General features: G+C 35.9%; 1 protein-coding gene across 1 annotated transcript in view; it reads right to left on the reverse strand.

The window, feature by feature from the left end:
* Positions 1-19066, reverse strand: part of RpS13 (ribosomal protein S13) — a 62778-nt gene that overhangs the window by 11556 nt on the left and 32156 nt on the right. Inside the window, exon 4 of the mRNA XM_090386843.1 lies at positions 13574-13743. Coding sequence (XP_090242969.1) covers positions 13574-13743 — 170 coding nt within the window. The remainder of the gene's footprint in view (positions 1-13573; positions 13744-19066) is intronic.

Here is a 19066-nt window from a genome sequence, read left to right on the forward strand (position 1 = left end):
TGCTGCCTTAAAGAATGGCTAACGTGTGATATTAGCTTTAAGCAATGCATGACTCTCCATAGCAACACTGTTACACTCACGTCTTTCCTCATCGAAGCCAGACAATTCATATATCTATAAACAAATATATATTGACTTCCAATGGGATTGGGAATTTCAACTTCTTTATCTGAAATATATTTGGCATCTACAGAAGTAATATCCTCAACCCCTGTACAGTTAAGTTATTCATTCATTACCCTGATGACATTCATCATAGACACTTGAACCCAAAAAAAATAATAGTATAAACTTTTTAAACTGAAAAATCTTTAAGGATCAATTAAAAACTTGCATTTAAAGGGGGGAAAAAGACATTAGCCTTTTGCAAGAAATGTGATTCGCAAGAAAAGGCAAATTACCTAGTTCATCAACATGGAATTAGCAACTTCAATGCAGCAGTGGTTGGCTCCAAAGGTTGGTTGGTTAGTTATTAGGATTTTTATGACGCATCAGCATCTAAGGCTATAGTGCGCCAATGGCTCCAAAGATTTAAACACAGGAATAAATGGTTTTGCAAAATGTTTGCGGTGAGTCTGGATTAGTCAACAAATAAAAGGCTACAGATTGGTTGCGTTCTGTACAGTCATTCTTGAAAATTATGAGGAAAAGGTTATTTTTAATCTTGAAGTTTATTTGGGGTTTGAGGTCTATTTTATAATTTGTTGCCAATGTATTTGCTGTTTGAGGAGAGTCTTGTCATGGTGGAAAATTATGTTATGCTGCAATTCAGATGACAATACAAAACTATACCCACTTGTGATTGGTAACTTTTCCAAGCCAAGATGTTTTAAAGAAGTTAACCAACTTCCCTGTGATTATGTGGCCAATGGAAGTGTTTGGCTTACAGTCAAAATTTTTCAGTCTTAGTTATCAAAAGTAGACAGAAGAATGGCTTTAGAAAAAAAATTAACATTTTGATGATTCTAGATTGTATAGCACATTCTGCCGAGACATTTAAGTTTACAAATACAGTGGAACTTCTGTATTACGAACTTCTATTTAACGAATTTCTCTATACAGTCGGTCCTCGTATAACACGTGTTTGCATTACACGAATTCGATCATACACGATTTATAAATAGGGGAACGATATCTTATATAACACGAACCGAATTCGCTTATACACGATTTGCCTTTGTGTTTACAAGAAATGGCATTCGAATGCGGAATCACCCCAACTGAACGCAACACGATAGGAACAAAGAAGATTCTGAAAATGTATTTATGTGTTTTATATCAGTGAAGGGGAAACACATTTCACCATAATAACGTAAAAACCAACAATTCCAGCTATCGATATAATCGCAAATGCAATTAGATGGAGTTTACTACCAGTTTATAACAGATTCCACTAGCAGAAACGCAACTGGAAATTGTTTTTATTGTTTTATGGTAGTAACCCCCAGAAATGTGCTTGAGTAAAATGTGAGGTGTTAATAGTGTATCTCGGCCTTTACGGTGTTGTTTATTCAGTTGCTACACGCGCGCAGCTTTGTTTCTGTGTATCAAGCGTGCCACCTCGTTTGTAATTGTGCTTTATTCCCTAAAAATTAGTAAAATACTTAAAAGGTGTGAAAAGGAAGCGTCCTGGCTAAGACACTGCAGATTCAGAGAGAAAAAAAAAGAAGCAATATCGATAAACAGAGGCGGACTGGTTCAAAAATTCTTACCCGGGAAAATTTGTAGTGGCCTCATACTACGGTTTATGGCCAAAATCACACCGGCCTCCGGCCCACCGTGGTTTCCCCCGTAAGGCTAATGGCCAGTCCTCTTCTGTCGATAGAGAAAAAATATGAAATTGTGATTATGAAAGACCATGTGATATTGCACGTGCTACAGACCTAAATGAGGCAACGCGGAGAATTACAAAGAATGCAGAGAAAATAAAAACAACTTTCATAGCGGGAACAACTCAAAGTGTAATTAAAATCCATTAGATTAAGACACAAAAATTGGAAGAGATGGAACGGCTGTCATCTCTTTGGATAGAAAATCAAACAAAAAGCAAGTTTGCTTACGATAGAAGCAAAAGCATTAGCAATATTTTATTACAACTTACGTATTATAATTTATACTTACGTATTATAAAATATGTTAAGTATTTTATTATGACTATTTTATTTAATATAATAAATTTTTTACGAATAAAATACGTATTTTATCCGTAAAAAATACTTTTTTAGTATTAAACAATACTAAAAATACTTTATTATAATATAATATTATTTTTATTACGTATTTTAATCGTTATAAAATACTTACGTATTTTATAACGATTAAAATTACCCGATTATTTATTGTGTTTGGTAATGTTTTGGTTCCAAATGTGTGTTCAATCTTGGGTGGTCGGCACCTAACCCTACTTTTCCCATAGGGCCTGTTGTTTATATTGCACGATTTTGCATTGCACGAGGGTTTCTAGGAACACAACTATCGTGCTATACGAGGACAGACTGTATTACGAATTTTTTCGCAAAACATTGCACCTTGAAACGAAATTACATGTAAAATTAACCCCATATAGCGAAGTGTTAGTCTCTCTATAACGAATTTTTAAAAAAATTAGTACAAGCATTTTTGAAGATTTTCAAGAATTTACTGCTAAACAGCCACTCAAATATACAACATCCTTCCCTCCAAAATTATGCATTAGCATCTGGAATTATATCCTTTTAGTGAATACTTGTGGCCATTGACGCCCGTAGGAGGGTCTTTGTTTCATTTTTGTTAGTTATAAAACCAAATGGGTTTTCTTAAAAGTGGTCATAAACTTTACAATAAATAGGAATTCAAAGTGATTGATAGATTTGTAAATTGATGTTGGCTCAGGGGAAAACGAAATTCGCTGCAGTAAGCCTTTAGCGTGCTGCGGCAGCAATACATAGAATGCTACCATAGTCGGTTTTTGGTAATGCCTACCGAGTGACATTCGCTTCTCACCTCAACTGTACCACGTGACCTTCCTGTCAATCATTATATGATATGTCCATCCTCATCTAACTGGAATCCCAGTAGATGGTTTCATGAATATATATATATATATATATATATATATTAATTTTGTTCTTTTAGAACAATTTGTCATCAATCACATAGGCTATATGCTCTTGTATTTTATTTTTTCTGAAAAGTAACATACGGCATACATTAACCGTAAATTTTCTTTCGTGTATATATGAATGAAAGTCATATATTTCTTCAAAGTGATTGATAGGAAAAGCCACGTGATACTGTTGAATTGGCAAGCGAACGTCACTGAGCAGGCAGTACTAACAATTCACTATATGGCTAGCACAGCAAAGTTTGCGGTGTATGTATTTAGCGTGCTGCGGCAGCAATACATAGAATGCTACCATAGTCGGTTTTTGGTAATGCCTACCGAGTGACATTCGCTTCTCACCTCAACTGTATGAGCAAGAGATGCAGTCCAGTAATTTTTACATTTGCGGAAACAATGTCGAAGAGAAAATGTTTAAGTATTAATGATAAAGTAAAGATTCTTCATGATATTGACCAGGGTTTTAAGAAAAAAGATATTGTGGAGAAATATGGCATACCTGCAAGCAGCTTATCTACGATTTTAAAAAAATCGAGAATCAATTTTAAATGCAATTGAAGGAGGAGCAGACAAGAAGCAAATTAAGTTGTGTATATACGAAGATGTTGATAAAGCCGTTCTAAAATGGGTGCAAATGATACGTGAAAAGAATATACCAATATCGGGTCCGATAATTAAGCAACAAGTTCTGAAATTTGCAGTCCCTAGGACATACAGAATTTAATGCGAGCACTGGGAGGCTAGATAAATTTAAGAAGCGCCACAGAATTGTGGAGAAAGTGTTAATGTAAGTGAAGAAGATTGCAACAGTTGGAGGAACAATACCTTAAAGATTTTGGAAGAATATGAACCTAAGGATGTTTTTAATGCTAACGAAATGGGTTTATTCTTTAAATGTTTACCGAATAGAACACTTGCTTTTAAGGATGATAAATGTTTTGGTGGAAAATAAAGCAAAGAATCACTGTGCTAGTTGGAGCAAATATGACAGGAAGTGAAAAATTAAGACTTTTAGTCATCGGAAAATCAAAAAACGCAAGATGTTTTAGAGGCACAAAATCTTTAAGTCGACTACACCTTTAATAAAAAAAAAAAGCATTGATGACCAGTGATATCTTTGAAGATTGGATATTAAAACTAGACAAGTGTATAACAAAAGAAAAAAGGAAAATCATGTTGGTAACTGACAACTGTCCAGCACATCCTGCCAAACTTAAGTGTGAAGTTATTGTTTTTACCACCAAACGTAACGTCAAAACTCCAGCCAATGGACCAGGGCATTATTAAAAATTTTAAATTTCATTATCGAAAGATAATGTTTTTCGAAAGCAGGATTTGCATTGAATACAGAAGTCGAACATGGATCAACAAGATGAACTGCCCCTTTCACAACTGAAAAACTTTTGGACATTATTAGAATCGTCCGGAAACATTGAAAATGAAATAACACTGGATAGTTATGTTTATGTAGATCAAGATCTGACTACAACAGAACATCCAAATGAAGATGAAATACTGCTGAACAGTGTTAGATGCGACCATGATCATGAAGAAATTAACGATGACACTGAAGACACATCAGAACAACCCGTAGAAAAGCCAACTTGTGAAGAAATGATTAACGCTTTTAAAACAGTTCGCATGGGTCTAGTTTTGTGAAAATGTTCCTGATAATGTTTTTAATGCTCTGAACAATGTGAGTTTTTTTTTTTGAGAATCAGACATTTTTTTAATTGTACTGTACAAACAAAAATTATTATTATTTTTTTTTTAAATTTGTGATACTTACCGGCTAAAATTGTGTAAACGTAATTTAAATAAGTGTTTTTGAAATAAAATACATTAAAAATAAATGTAGATTCATTTTCATTTTCTAATTAAATAACAATTTCTAATAAAAAATATATTCTCTGTATAACGAATTTTTTTGCTGGATTTATCGAATTCATTATAGGGAAGTTCGACTGTATATGGCTGTTGTTTTTACCTCCCATTATCAGCAGCCACTGAATCAAGACATTATTTATAACCACAAAAGAGCATATAGCCTGCTTGATAAGGTACTTGATCCTCAACATAGGAGAGAGGGAACAATTTGCAGCCAAACTGGAATGTCTTGGATGCTATCCGTAATCTTATTGCTTGGGACAGTATTGCACCAAGTGTCATAATCAACTGCTTCAGAAAGAGTGGCATGTTTTTATCATTGAAAAACATGGTCCAGTAGACAAATGTGATAGCAACATTGAGGAATTTGAAGGGACATATGGATTTTATCGGCAAATTTGAAGAGTTTTTGAAGGTATATGATGTAATTTTTACCACAGCAATGCAACACCAGAAGAGCCTGAGCACCAAGCAAAATGATTTTTTTTACCAGCGACAGTGAAGAAGCACGCATGTACGCACACACAGCCATCTCAAAAATATGCCCAAAATGCATTGAGCATAATACAGAACGTGTTGGCCTGCAGTAGCATTGATAAACAATGTCTTGCATTTGACAATGTGCTGTAGTTAAAAAGGCATATAGGACAAAACCGGGCAAAGAACATTGGATTCTTTCTTTAATTAAATTAAATTATCAAAAAAAAAAAAAAGTTTGTATGTCTCCTTTTATATTAAAATTAATTATTTTTACTATGATACTAAAATATTGTATATTCATTTACATTAATCGCTTTTCTCCTAGTTTATCTTACAAATAAAATCTTTAAAAGGTGTGTTATTCCTATTACTGTATTGTTTAACAAGGCTTTGTTTTTATTATTATATTTATTTTTGATATAATTATTATTCTTAGGTATGTGACAAAAAAAAAAAAAAAAAGGTAAAATGTTGACACTTTTGGGGGACCTCGTTACTACAAAGCCTATTATTACAAAATGCGGAAAATTTAAGTCCCTTGAACTTTATTAACAAGATTTGACTGCATGTAATAAGTACATTCAGCCAGGTTGTGATTACTTTGAATAAAAATAAAACCTTTTTTTATTCTTTTTATTATATCAGTCCAGGAACTTTATATTACTACATCTCTCATATATAAAACTTTTTGTAAGACCACACTTGGAATACTGAAACCACAATTAAAAAAGATTCTTAACAGTGTCAAAAGACAGGCAAACGCACTAGGCAAGATCTGCAGAAGGGTGCCCATAAAAGGAGAGACTTCAAATACGTGAGCTACAGTGCTTGGAAACCAAGCACCTCAGAGGAGGTCTCTAAAAGGTTAGAATAGTAGCCCTTTAGATCTAAATAGGATAGTGAAATCAAAAGAGAAGAGCAGAACTAAGAGCCCTATATATCCAAATTACAGGGAAAGACATTTAGGCTGGGCTGTAGGATGCTTTCTTTAGCTTACAAGTTGTTGGTTACTGGAATAAGTTGCTTCCATGGATAGTTGAGACTGACAGTTTTAGGATATTTAAAAGTCTCAGCTGGATAGTTACCTACACATCAAAACATCTGAAAGTCAAAAGCAACTACCTGCTTCCACAGCATCTGATCTGTTTGCTCCAACAATCAACTACTTGCTCACAGAAAGGAAATTTCTGCACATCTATCTCATCTCAATCAGAGCGAGGATCCAAATGCTGCTATCTGCAAAATTGCAGCCTTTCTTGGTAAGAATACCCCTTTCTGCCCTATCATTTCAGTGCTCTTCTCTGCATCCACATTTAACATTCTTCTAAAATCAGGCTTCCAGACTTGTATGCAGTACTCAAGATGTGGCCTAATCACTGCTTTATACAATGGCATCACATCATTTATCCCTGCTAACATAATTCCTGTATATCATTAACAAAACCCCATGAGCTGTCCCAGGTGTTTTTTCATTCTCCACTTCAGTTTTTTGCTATACAGGTGGTATGTTATTCATAAATTACTGCTACCCATATGCAGTACAATGTGTTTGTCAATGTCAAACTTCAATTATCACTTTTCAGCCCATTGGCCTTATTTCTGTTGCTTACCCTGATTTTCATCATTAACCACTCTGTCAGTCACTTTTTCATCTGTAAAATTAGAAATAACCCTGATATGCCTTCATTAATAAATACTAAAAGCAATAATGGGACCTGGGAGATTGTACTAATAACATTAGTACAGTGGTTTCCAACCTGGGTGCTGCAACAACATTCCAGGGGTGCCACATAATTTGGATGTAAGTTACTTAAACTTATTATTTTTTAAAATTTATATGTTTATTTCATTATAAAAAGGTGTACTTTGTGGTGATCTATAATTGATGTTTACTTAGTACCTCTATATAAAGAATAAAATTATTATATACTGTATATATATAATTTGTATTATGAAATGTAATTTTTATAATTATATTATTGTAATAACTCATAACATATATATTTTTTAATATTTTACACACACACACACACACACACACACACACACACACACACACACACACACACACACACACACACACACACACACACACACACACACAATTGGATCTAACAAGCAAAAAATTGAGTAGGGGTGCTGCAAAATAAAATAAATTACTGAGGAGTGCCGTTATTAAAAAAAAGGTTGAAAACCACTGCATTAGTACAACAGTGCCCACTGATAACTGTCTTCTTCCACTCAATCATCCCTTTATCAACAGTATCAAAAGCTTTTCTGAAAGCTATGTATATGTCAAAATTATTTTTTTTGAATCCAGTTCCTTTGTTATTGTGCATAGTGTCCAATCAGATTGGTCTGGTCTTAACAAATCCATTCTGTGACTGATATATGTTTGTTGTTTGTTTGTTATTTGGTTTTTAGGAGCATTAGCAACTAAGGCCATATTGCTCCGGGATATGTGGTGGTCATTCCCTGACCTTTCCGCATCCTACGTATTTGGTGGTGAAAGGCTCGAACCCTGGTCTAATCAAGAAGCGTGTGCTATGCACTGCTGCTCCTTCCCACCTGGCTACGGAGGTGCCCCCGACCGATATATATCTAGGTTACTGTCCAGATGATTCATCATTACTTCTTAAATTAGCGACTCCATTATTTTCCCTGGAAAGTCAAACTAAAAGGTTTGCAATAACTTATATAACCCTTTGCGAATTGGAGATACATTCGCACATCTCCAGTCCACAGAAGCCTCCCTTAATCCAAAGATGCTCTCATAATCACAGCTAAAAGTTTGTTTTCCTCCTTTAACATAACTGGATATATCCCATCCACCCCAGGTGCATTTTTAATGTTTAACCTCAACAATTTTTTCTTCTAGTTTCCTCTCAGTCACTACAAAATCGTTTGGTCCTTAACACACTTCCGGTATCCTTATCTTTAAAAATATGTTTTATTTTTTTGAAAATTGTGTGTGTAGAGGTAAAATCAGCAACTCGAAAAGGATCATTGTTAAGTCACCTAGTGGACAATTGCGATTCCCCCCCCCCACCTATCTACTCTTTACATAATTAAAGAAGTCTCTGTTGCTTTTCTCTGCCAGAGGCTTTTCGTAATCTGCCTCAGCTTCCCTAACCTCCTTTGTGACTTGACTGCAGACTAGTTTATATCAACTACAGGCATCTCCAATTTATATGCATTAAATGCATTTTTCTTCTCTGCCACAGTCTTGTCAGTTAATATGACATCCATTTAGGTCTGCCTTGAACAGTATCTCTTAGTTGGTATGAAAAGCCTAGCAGCTTCTATTCAATGGTAGAATAGTGGCAACCTGCCAAAGATTGCCACTGTTCTACTACTCTAGTTACACATTCAGATAGTCATGTACACACATGCTTCAAATTCTCTTTTTACTTTAAGCAGCATGCATAAAATTGAAATTTTTTAAACATTTTTTAGCACTTCTCTCTAGATAGTAAACTCCCACCAGGTAATCATAATCTTTCATAAATGAAAAGGCCAGCCTACTGCTACTGAGTGCTCAAACTCCTCTTTTAATACCCTTGCTACTCCAGTTTTTAGACCTACCATAACAGACACATTACTAATACTATGTTCTAGGTTTTGAATGAATCCCACATGCTTTCAAGTTGTTCAGAAGTTGTCCAAAAATTCTTTATTTAACAATAATACATCAATAAGTATGGCAAAACATTTTTTAAAAAAAATTGTTCATTAACATCAAATTAGAACAGGTATGACTGAAGTCATTTCAGAGTAAGTGAAATGAAATGTATACATGTATGTATACATAATTACTTAACAAAATAAGCTAAATGAAAGATAAGTCTATCAAACCAGCATTTAAAAAACAATTAAATTTGAGCCTGGTATTGGCTGCATGACTTCATAATTTGTGGGGAAATATGACAGAACCACCTTCAGCTCCTCTTCTAAAGAAAGAAACCCTTTCTCTGAAAATGCCAACTCGTAAAGATAAATTGTGGGAAAAGGCACTATTACTTCTCTATTTTTTTTGGCAAAGCTACAAACACTTTAGGTATAGTTATCCAAAAATTGCTCAATTCAACCTTACTACTGAACTTAATTTGAAGAGTCAGTTCATCCCTCAATTCCATAAGCTCTTCCTCCTTTTCAAAATACAAATGATGTTTCTGACTTTTAGAAAAAGATCGCTAGCCCCTTTAAAACAAAAAAATTTCACTGTATCAGTTATTAATCCTATAGCTATTTGTTTTTGCAGTTAAAGGGGACACATCTAAACTGTTTTCAATAATTCATATTTTCCACATATTAATTGTCCTTAAACATACACAACTTATCAGATGAATTCAAAATATTTTCTTGTTCACCTTGCATGCTCAAATTTAAGTTAGTAATTCATCTGTTTGAATACACTGGCCAGAAGTGCTAGTTTTGAGCACCAAATGTCATCGCTGAAATAAGCAGAAAAATCTTCAGAAAACAGGCCTTGTGCGTCGGGTTCCATTATATCAAAGTTTCTGGGGACAACCGACTAACTGGTTAAAATAAATTTATTAAAATAAAAATGATATATACATAAGATAAAACAGAAATAAAATAAGATAAAAGCATTAAAATACATAGTAGCTTTCGAAGCAAAGTGCCTCTTCATCAGCTAGTCTGAATGGTCTACTTCAGTATATATTGATGGTTACAATAGCACAAGTCAGCTGGGCATGATCATGCATCACGAGTCTGGTGTCGGTAAAGCAGAATTATGTACACGTGAATAGTCGACGATTTCAATTATTCCCAGAGCCCAGAGTCTCTTTCTAATGGCTTTGCATAACTCAGTATACTCTATTTTCCCCTTGTCAGTGTTTATCTTGCTCTTCACGTGTCGTCTTCGGTTCATCATGAGAAGTGTATGACTAATTTTTTCTTCTTTGGATTTCTTTTTAACTATAGGTTTCTCAGGCACTTTCAGAAACTTGTATTCCTTGTTGATATCGTGGTCCTGAAAGGTCTGCAGAAGCTCAAGCTTGTTCTTAAGTTCCAGTACATACTGCCTTTTCTCCTCTTCTGTTATCTCAATGCCCTTCGTATTATTTACGAGTCAGTTCTTTCCTTACATCTACATCATACCATTCTGTGATCACTTCCAACATTTACCTTCTTCAGGACAATAACATAATTTGCCATATATCTTATGTTAGTGAGGATGAAGTCTATTTCATTAGTTGTTAATCCATTTGGGCTCTTCCATATCCACTTTCTGATCACTGTTTTCTTGAAAGAAAAAAAAAAGTGTTCATTACTGACATTCCTCGAGCTTCTGCAAATTCCACAAGTTTTTCACCTCTTTCACCAATTCCAAAATTTCCTATAGGTTCCCTTTGCGCCGTTTTGTCTCTTTCCAACCTTAGCATTGACATCCCCCATAATAATGGTGTAGCGAGTTTTCTGTTCATCTAGAAGTCTCAATTTCAGTGTATATTTCTTCAACCTCTCCATCACCATGACTCGATGTTGGTGCATAAATCATTATAACCCTTAGTTTGCACCTCTTAGAAATCCTGAGAAGCAGTCTTGACACCCTTGGTGATGTACTTTTGAATTCCAAAATGTTTTTGTTCCTGCTCAACAAAGAATGCTGAAATATGGCAAACCATGACAGAAGCAGTGTCCTTGTGCTTGATATTGGGTCTCTCTGTGCATATGCATTTTAGAATTACTCATCCTTAAGCTTAACAAACAGCAAAAGACTGAGATGACTTGTGTGATGTTTTTGCAATGGTGGATGCATTGAAACTGATGCCCACAACCTCATCTTGTTCTGTCACAGAAGTAAAGTGTTGTATTAAGGCCACCCAAGAACCAACTCATTTACCCATGCATAATATGTCCATAAATTGTGTGTGTGCTTGTTTGTTCTCTGGTCAACTTGCCTGTTTTGTCAAATGAAAAACTTAGTTTCTGAGTGAAAAACCTTGCTATCCATGCCCAAGACTGATTATCTCAGCCACAAAGAGAGAGAAAAAAAGAAAAAAAACCCATTAAAGTTCCTTGCATCATTCCAGGATTTTTATGTAGGCTTTTTCCATCAGGTGTGGAGATGGCAATAATTATAACACATGCAGATAATGTACATCGCAAATGCAAAATAAGAGAAAAAGAAGGGTTTGAAAACAGTTGTGTGAGAAATGAATGAAAATCCAGTCCTCAAAGCAACAATTTTTTTCGAGAGATCAAAGATCATGCTACTGACATGCTAAAAGGCCACCCATCATATAATACCTTTCTTTTATGCCTCCCTGGAACATGCATGGATTTCAGTCCTACAAATTTACCTGCTATCATTGCCCCCAAAACAGACTCATGAGTAGCCATAAAAAACACTTTCATATCTTCTGTATTTCAATTACAGTAAACCACCCGCTATTCGCGGTTGCTGATTTAATATAAAATGAAACCTGAAAAAATGTGAATTTTAAAGTGCCGTGAACATTTTCCGCCATAAAAAACATGGGCGTGGCTAAAATTATCTTTCCCGGTCAAAACAGTGCTCAGTAGGTGGGGAAGAGAGGGGTGACAAAATCGCGAGCGTGGATGTTTCTCGCAAATCCTTGTTCAGTATGTGTTATGCGCTTGTCATGGAAGGTTTCGTCATTTGCTTTTAATTTATATGCTTATAAACTGTTTAAATTTATAAACTGATATGCTTACAAAAGTGATAAATCTACCGTTTTGCAGCGTAAAACAGACTTTTTCGAGTGTGTTAACGGAAGAAAGTGACTTTATTGTGGGCAAGTTCTTTCTAACCCGTACAAAAATATGGCTATGAATAACAAGGGAAATGTGAAAAGATCAAAGAAGGTGATGACATTAGCGAATAAAACCTGAGTTATTAGAAAAAATTTCTAACAATGAAAGTGTCTTCTCAGTGGCAAAACATTATAAAATCAATGAGTCAATGGTACGATCAATCAAGAAATCGGAAGAAAAAATCTGCCATAGTTTCCGTGAAAACGCGCTAATTGCTTCAAAAATTTGCCCTGTAACTCGTGATGTTAAATTAGAAAAAATGGAAAAAAGCTTTAAATCTGTGGATAGAAGACTGAACTCAAAATAAAATTCCGTTAAATTCACTCATCATTCGTGAAAAAGCAAAACTTCTTTATCAACACTTTAGCGAATCTGGTGATAGCACTGGCGGGATAAGTTTTTTACGCTGGTTTGAAAGATTTGTTTGAAAGTTCTGATAAATATTACATTTAATATTAAATTGTTTCTTATTTTCATTTCGATGCCATATGCTTGTATTTCACTATGTACTATCTATGTACATAGTCATATTATGAAGATACATATAATATATACAAAGACAAAATTTTAGACTAGTTTTTCTTATATATTTCATACTTTGGAACAGAACCCCTTTATTACTATGGGTGCCATAAATCAGTATTCATGTTTTCGGTATTCGCGGCATTTCTCAGGAACGTAACCCCCGCGAATAGTGGGGATTTACTGTATTTCTAATTTTGACAGTTTCTCTAAATTTTCATGACACCCCCAGATGACTCCACAGAAGTGGAGTCATCCTCCACTTCTGGCACCAAGAGCAAGCTGCTTTTGAATTGAATTTTTTCCTTTTTTTTAAACAAAAGGTGATTACAATGGGATATAGCTTGGAATCACTTTGATTACTGCCATATGTAGCATCGAAAATGGCCCATTTTGCACGGCTGTCACCACCTCTTCTTTTACTATGCATGTATTTGCACTAGCAATGCCTGTTGTTTTTGCTCTTCCAAAGACGTAAATTTCGTTTTTTAAAATTTAATTTCATAACGTTAGGCAACCAAGTCAAAACAAGAACAAATGAATGTTTAAAAGAATTTATACAAACAAGATGTCATGAGGAAATTCACTCCCAGGGCATATCCCTAGTGAAATATTTCACTACTCAAGGCACTACTCAGAGAATTCACTTCAGAAAGGGTTAAATATGTTCACTCAGTTAAGTCGAAAAGAAAACAAGATTTATGCATTAAACTTTACTATTCAATTTAACTTCAATTATCAATTTATTTCAATCACATCATTAAAATAAATACTGACCTTACGATTTCTCTCCAGATGTTTACGTATGGCCACTGCCTTCTTAATAAGATGATACAAATCTTCAGGGAGAGTTGGAGCAAGACCCTTAGCCTTAAGAATCCTAAGGATTTTATTACCTGTTACCCATCGTACTTGAGCCACACCATGGGAGTCCCTCAGAATAACACCTGGCACAAAATAAAAATAAATAAGCATCCAATAGTCTTGCTGATCAGAATGCAGAACAGCCATACTGTAAATGCTATCTTTACACACATATTACACAACAAAATTTTACAGAATGCAGTTAAAACAAGTCAGTTATCCTTGGAGCAAGTTATTCTACTGAAGTATATCATAATTAGCCATTTTCAATCCACGGCAGGATGAAGGCCTCTCCAGCAACTTTCCAGTTCCTTCTGTTTTGTGAAATAGCCATCCATTTACTGCCCACCACAAACTCTTGAATTTCATCTGTCCATCTCCGTCGTTGTCTTCCAGGTTTTCTTCTGGCTCCTCTTGGGTACCATTCTGTTATTTTCTTAGTACACCTGTCATCATGTCTTCAAGCTATATGTTCTGCACAAGACCATTTTAGTTCTTTAGTTTTGATATGAAATGTCCATTACTTGAGTTTGCTGCCTAATCCATGCATTTCTCTTCTTATCTAACAGCCTGATTCCCAATATAATTCGATCCATCCTTTGCTGTGTAGTACTCAGCTTCTCTTCCATTCTTTTAGTGAGTACCCGAGTTTAACTTCCATAAATGATGGTGGGGGTATACACTGGTTCATTATTTTAAGTTTCAGACAAATTGGGATATTGCTCCTCGTTATGTGACTATATTTCCTGAATGCTATCCATCCAAAATTTATCCTTCTGATGACTTCCAGCCATTTATTCAAAACTATCTTTAGTTTTGATATGAAATGTCCATTACTTGAGTTTGCTGCCTAATCCATGCATTTCTCTTCTTATCTAACAGCCTGATTCCCAATATAATTCGATCCATCCTTTGCTGTGTAGTACTCAGCTTCTCTTCCATTCTTTTAGTGAGTACCCGAGTTTAACTTCCATAAATGATGGTGGGGGTATACACTGGTTCATTATTTTAAGTTTCAGACAAATTGGGATATTGCTCCTCGTTATGTGACTATATTTCCTGAATGCTATCCATCCAAAATTTATCCTTCTGATGACTTCCAGCCATTTATCATTATTACAGCTAATGATTTGTCCCAAATGAGTATATGACTCCACCTTTTCAATTACTGCTCCGTCAATCATTATATCCCTTTCTGTGGCATACTTGTTCATCATTACTTTTATTTTAGCCATATTCATTTTAAGTCCAAAATCCTTACTAACTCTGCATAACTGATTAAGATTTTCCTTTAATTCTTTGGGATCATAACTTATGACCACAATGTCATCTGCATATTGTAAATACTTCAGGTACTCTCCATTCACATTGATTCCTTTCTATGACCAGCCTAATCTTCTGAAAGCTTCCTCAAGGGCAGCAGAAAACAGCTTCGGAGATATTGTGTCTCTTTGTCAAACTCCTTTCTCAATTTTAAATTTATTACTGTCTTTGTCTATTCTAATAAAGGAGGTACCGTTGTCATATTTTTTCTTCAAAATCATAATATATGGGGGTATCTATGCCTTGTCTTTCCACTGCCCGAAACATTGCCTTATGCTGTATGGAGTCAAAGCCTTTTCATAATCCACAAATGCGAGGCAGAATGGTGTTTTATATTCATTTGCTTTCTCCATTAGCTGTGATATTACGCGAAGCTGATCCACAGTTGAGAATCCTGTCCTAAACCCAGCTTGCTCTTTCGGTTGATTTTCATCAAGTATTCTTTTTAATCTGTTAGTAATGACCCTTGTGAACAACTTGTAGAGGTGTCTTAACAAGCTAATTGGTCTATAATTTCCAATTTCTGATTTATCTCCTTTCTTATGCAGCAAAACTATGAATGCATTATTCCACTCCTTAGGCAGCACAACTTTTCTAATGCATTTTGTGAAGTTTTTGTTGTTATTTGGTTTTTAGGAGCATTAGCAACTAAGGCCATATTGCTCCAGGATATGTGGTGGTCATTCCCTGACCTCCCCGCATCCTCCGTATTTGGTGGTGACGGGCTCGAACCCCGGTCTAATCAAGAAGCGTGTGCTACGTACTGCTGCTCCTTCCCACCTGGCTACGGAGGCGCCCATTTTTGTGAAGTCTTGCCAGTTTTTGTGTCATGTCTTTTCCTCCCAATTTTAACAACTCTACAGTAACTTCATCTTCCCTCGGGAATTACCGATTCTTCAACGCATGTTCTACCTCATCAGGAAGGATATCAGGCATGTCGTATGTGTTACTAATTTAAGATCCATCTTCCCCACTGGTGGCACCATTCCCCCGCTCGTTGTATAATTCTCTATAGTTGTCTTCTACTATTTGAATCATGCCTTCTCTGCTATTTATAAGTACCCCACCACTATTCTTCAGTTTCAGTATCATTTGTCTTTCTGTATTACTGCTCATGGCTGCTGATTTAAATCCTTTGTTTTCCCTTAATGCTTGTTCTACTTTTCTTGTGTTAAATCTTCTTATGTCCTGAATATCTTTCTAATGGCTTTGCATAACTCAGTATACTCAATTTTCTCCTTGTCATTCATCATGACAAGTGTTTAACTAATTTTTTTCTACTTTGGATTTCTTTTTCCCTATAGGTTTCCTGGGCTTTATCATTTTCAGAAAGTTGTAATATTCCTCGTCGATACCTTGGTCCTGAGCAGTCTGCAGAAGCTCAAACTTGTTCTTAAGTTCCAGTACATACTGTTTTTTCTCCTCTTCTGAAAAAAAAAAAAAAAAGACCTTTGCATTTTTTACTCGAGTCAGTTTTTTCCTTTCTTTACGTACATCTATATCAAATGTGCATCTTACCGCTCTGTGATTATTTCCAGCATTTACCTTGTTCAGGACGACAACATCATTCATGATATGTTATCTTCTGTTATTGAGGATGAAGTCGATTTCATTAGTTGTTAATCCATTTGGGCTCTTCCATGTCCACTTTCTGCTCACAGTTTTCTTGAAAAAATGTGTTCACTACTGACATTGCTCGAGCTTCTGCAAATTCCAAAAATTTTCCACCTCTTTCATTTCTTTCAACAATTCCAATATTTCCTAGAGTTCCCCTTTCTGCACTGTTTTGTCTCTTCCCAAACTTAGCATTGAAGTCTCCCATAATGATGGTGTAATGGGTTTCTGCTCATCTAGAAGACAATTTCGTTGTACATTTCTTCAACCTCTTCATCATCATGGCTAAGCTGGTGTATAAATCATTATAACCATTAGCTTGTATCTCTTAGAAATCCTCAGAAGCAGTCTTGACACCCTTGGTGATGTACTTTTGAATTTCAAAATGTTTTTTTTTATCTTTATGAACCAGAAAGCCAACTCCACCTTTGCTCTTTTCACTGTTTCCATTGGTGTACAGCAAATTTCCACTTGATAAACTTATAAGTGATTCATTTCTTCTATCAATGATATTCCAATTCACATTTTCTAGATCTAATCCAGCTCTATTATCCCTTTTCCAGCTCTAATATCCTGTCTTCACAAATAAGTGATCTTGCATTGTAACAGGCCAAGTTCAGTTTCTGTGCATGGCAGCCTGGTCGTACCTAGAGATTCTTATCACACTCTGCTTTCACTTTGATCCTCTCGCTGATGTAAGAGGGGGAGTGGAAGCCGCTGGGGACCGAGGGCCATTTGTTTCATTGTACTGGAGGGTTTGGTCTTTTCCTCTTCATGCGTCTTGAAGAGAACCAATCTACACATTCGTTGCCACCTAAGTGACACAACAGGGCTTACCATTGAGGTGTGCATGAGTGGATTTTAGGGAGGTGGGCCAACCTGTTGTTTGTCATTTGGTTTTTAGGAGCATTAGCAACTAAGGCCATATTGCTCCGTTGATAATGCGGTGGTCATTCCCTGACCTTTCTGCACTCTCAGTATTTGGTGATCACGCACTCGAACCCCGGCCTAATCAAGAAGCGTGTGCTACACACTGCTGCTCCTGCCCGCCTAGCACCGGGGCCAACCGGACTTTTCCTAAATCTTCTGAAATTGAAAGATATTGGATCCATCAGTGTTTTACACTAAGTGTCTGATAACACACAGAATGCCTGTTCCTGATGCATATATTCTATTACTAATAGATTGTTATTTGGTTTTTAGGAGCATTAGCAACTAAGGCCATATTGCTCCGGGAATATGCGGTGGTCATTCCTGACCTTTCTGCATCCTCTGTATTTGGTGGTGACGGGCTCGAACCCTGGTCTAATCAAGAAGCGTGTGCTACGCACTGCTGCTGCTGCTCCTTCCCACCTGGCTACGGAGGTGCCACTATTACTAATAGAATATATGCATCAGGATCCAATCTTCAAGACTTTTTATATGTGCAAGTTCATCAATGGTATTTATTCAAGATCAAATTCCAATTCCAATTCATCACAACATACATTTCCAATACACTCTCTCTCACTCTCTCTACAATAAATGTCTTAATCTTTTACCAAAAAATAAATAATAAATAATAAATAAATAAAAATTACCCAAGAAAGCTACATGAAAGAAAAATACCGTATTTCCCCATGTATAAGACGCACCGTTTTTTGAAAATTTTTGGGTCTAAAAACTGGGTGCATCTTATGGTTGTAGATTTTTTTTACTTGCATTTCCTGCTTTTTCGCGCTTGTTGTCTTTGCGCTCATTGTTTCACACTTATTACTGGTATATTAGGTTACGTTTTGCCATGTTCTGGCCAGAAATGGCTCAGAAAAGATTTTCATACAGTGCTGAATTCAAGTTAAAAGTGATCCAGTTTGCAAAAGTAAATGGAAATCGTGCTACTGAACGTAAGTTTGGTCCTCCTCCAACTGAGAAAACAATCCGAGACTGGCTATGGGAAGAAGAAACCCTACTGAAAATGCCACGGCAGAAGAAGGCCATTAGAGGCAAGTCAGCAAAATGGCCTGATTTAGAGAGGGAACTGAACATATGGATTGAGGAGCAAAGGGCAATTGGAATTCCTGTGTCCACAAAGATGGTTCAGCATGAGGCAAAAAGAACTGCTGATGAAAAAGAAGTTACTGATTTCAAAGGAAGACACAATTGGTACTTCAGGTTCATGAAACGGAATGGACTAAGCATGCGTACACGCACCAGACTTGCCCAAAAGATGACTGAAAGCTATGAGCAGAAGGTCCTCGAATTTCATCGTTTTGTCATTCAATGTCAGAAGACACATCAGTTTGAGTTAGGACAGATTGCAAAATATGGATGAAGCCTCCCTTCAATTTTATGTCCCAAGTAACAGAACTGTTGATAAGAAGGGGGTAAAAACTGTAACTGTGAAGACAAGTGGGCAAAAAGAGCCATTAAACAGTTGTTCTAGCTTGTGCCGATGGAACCAAGCTGCCTCCTATGCTGATTTTCAAAAGC

This window comes from Mastigoproctus giganteus, chromosome 12, assembly GCF_048544385.1.
Source record: "Mastigoproctus giganteus isolate SK-2022 chromosome 12, ASM4854438v1, whole genome shotgun sequence".
Lineage (NCBI taxonomy): Eukaryota > Metazoa > Arthropoda > Arachnida > Uropygi > Thelyphonidae > Mastigoproctus > Mastigoproctus giganteus.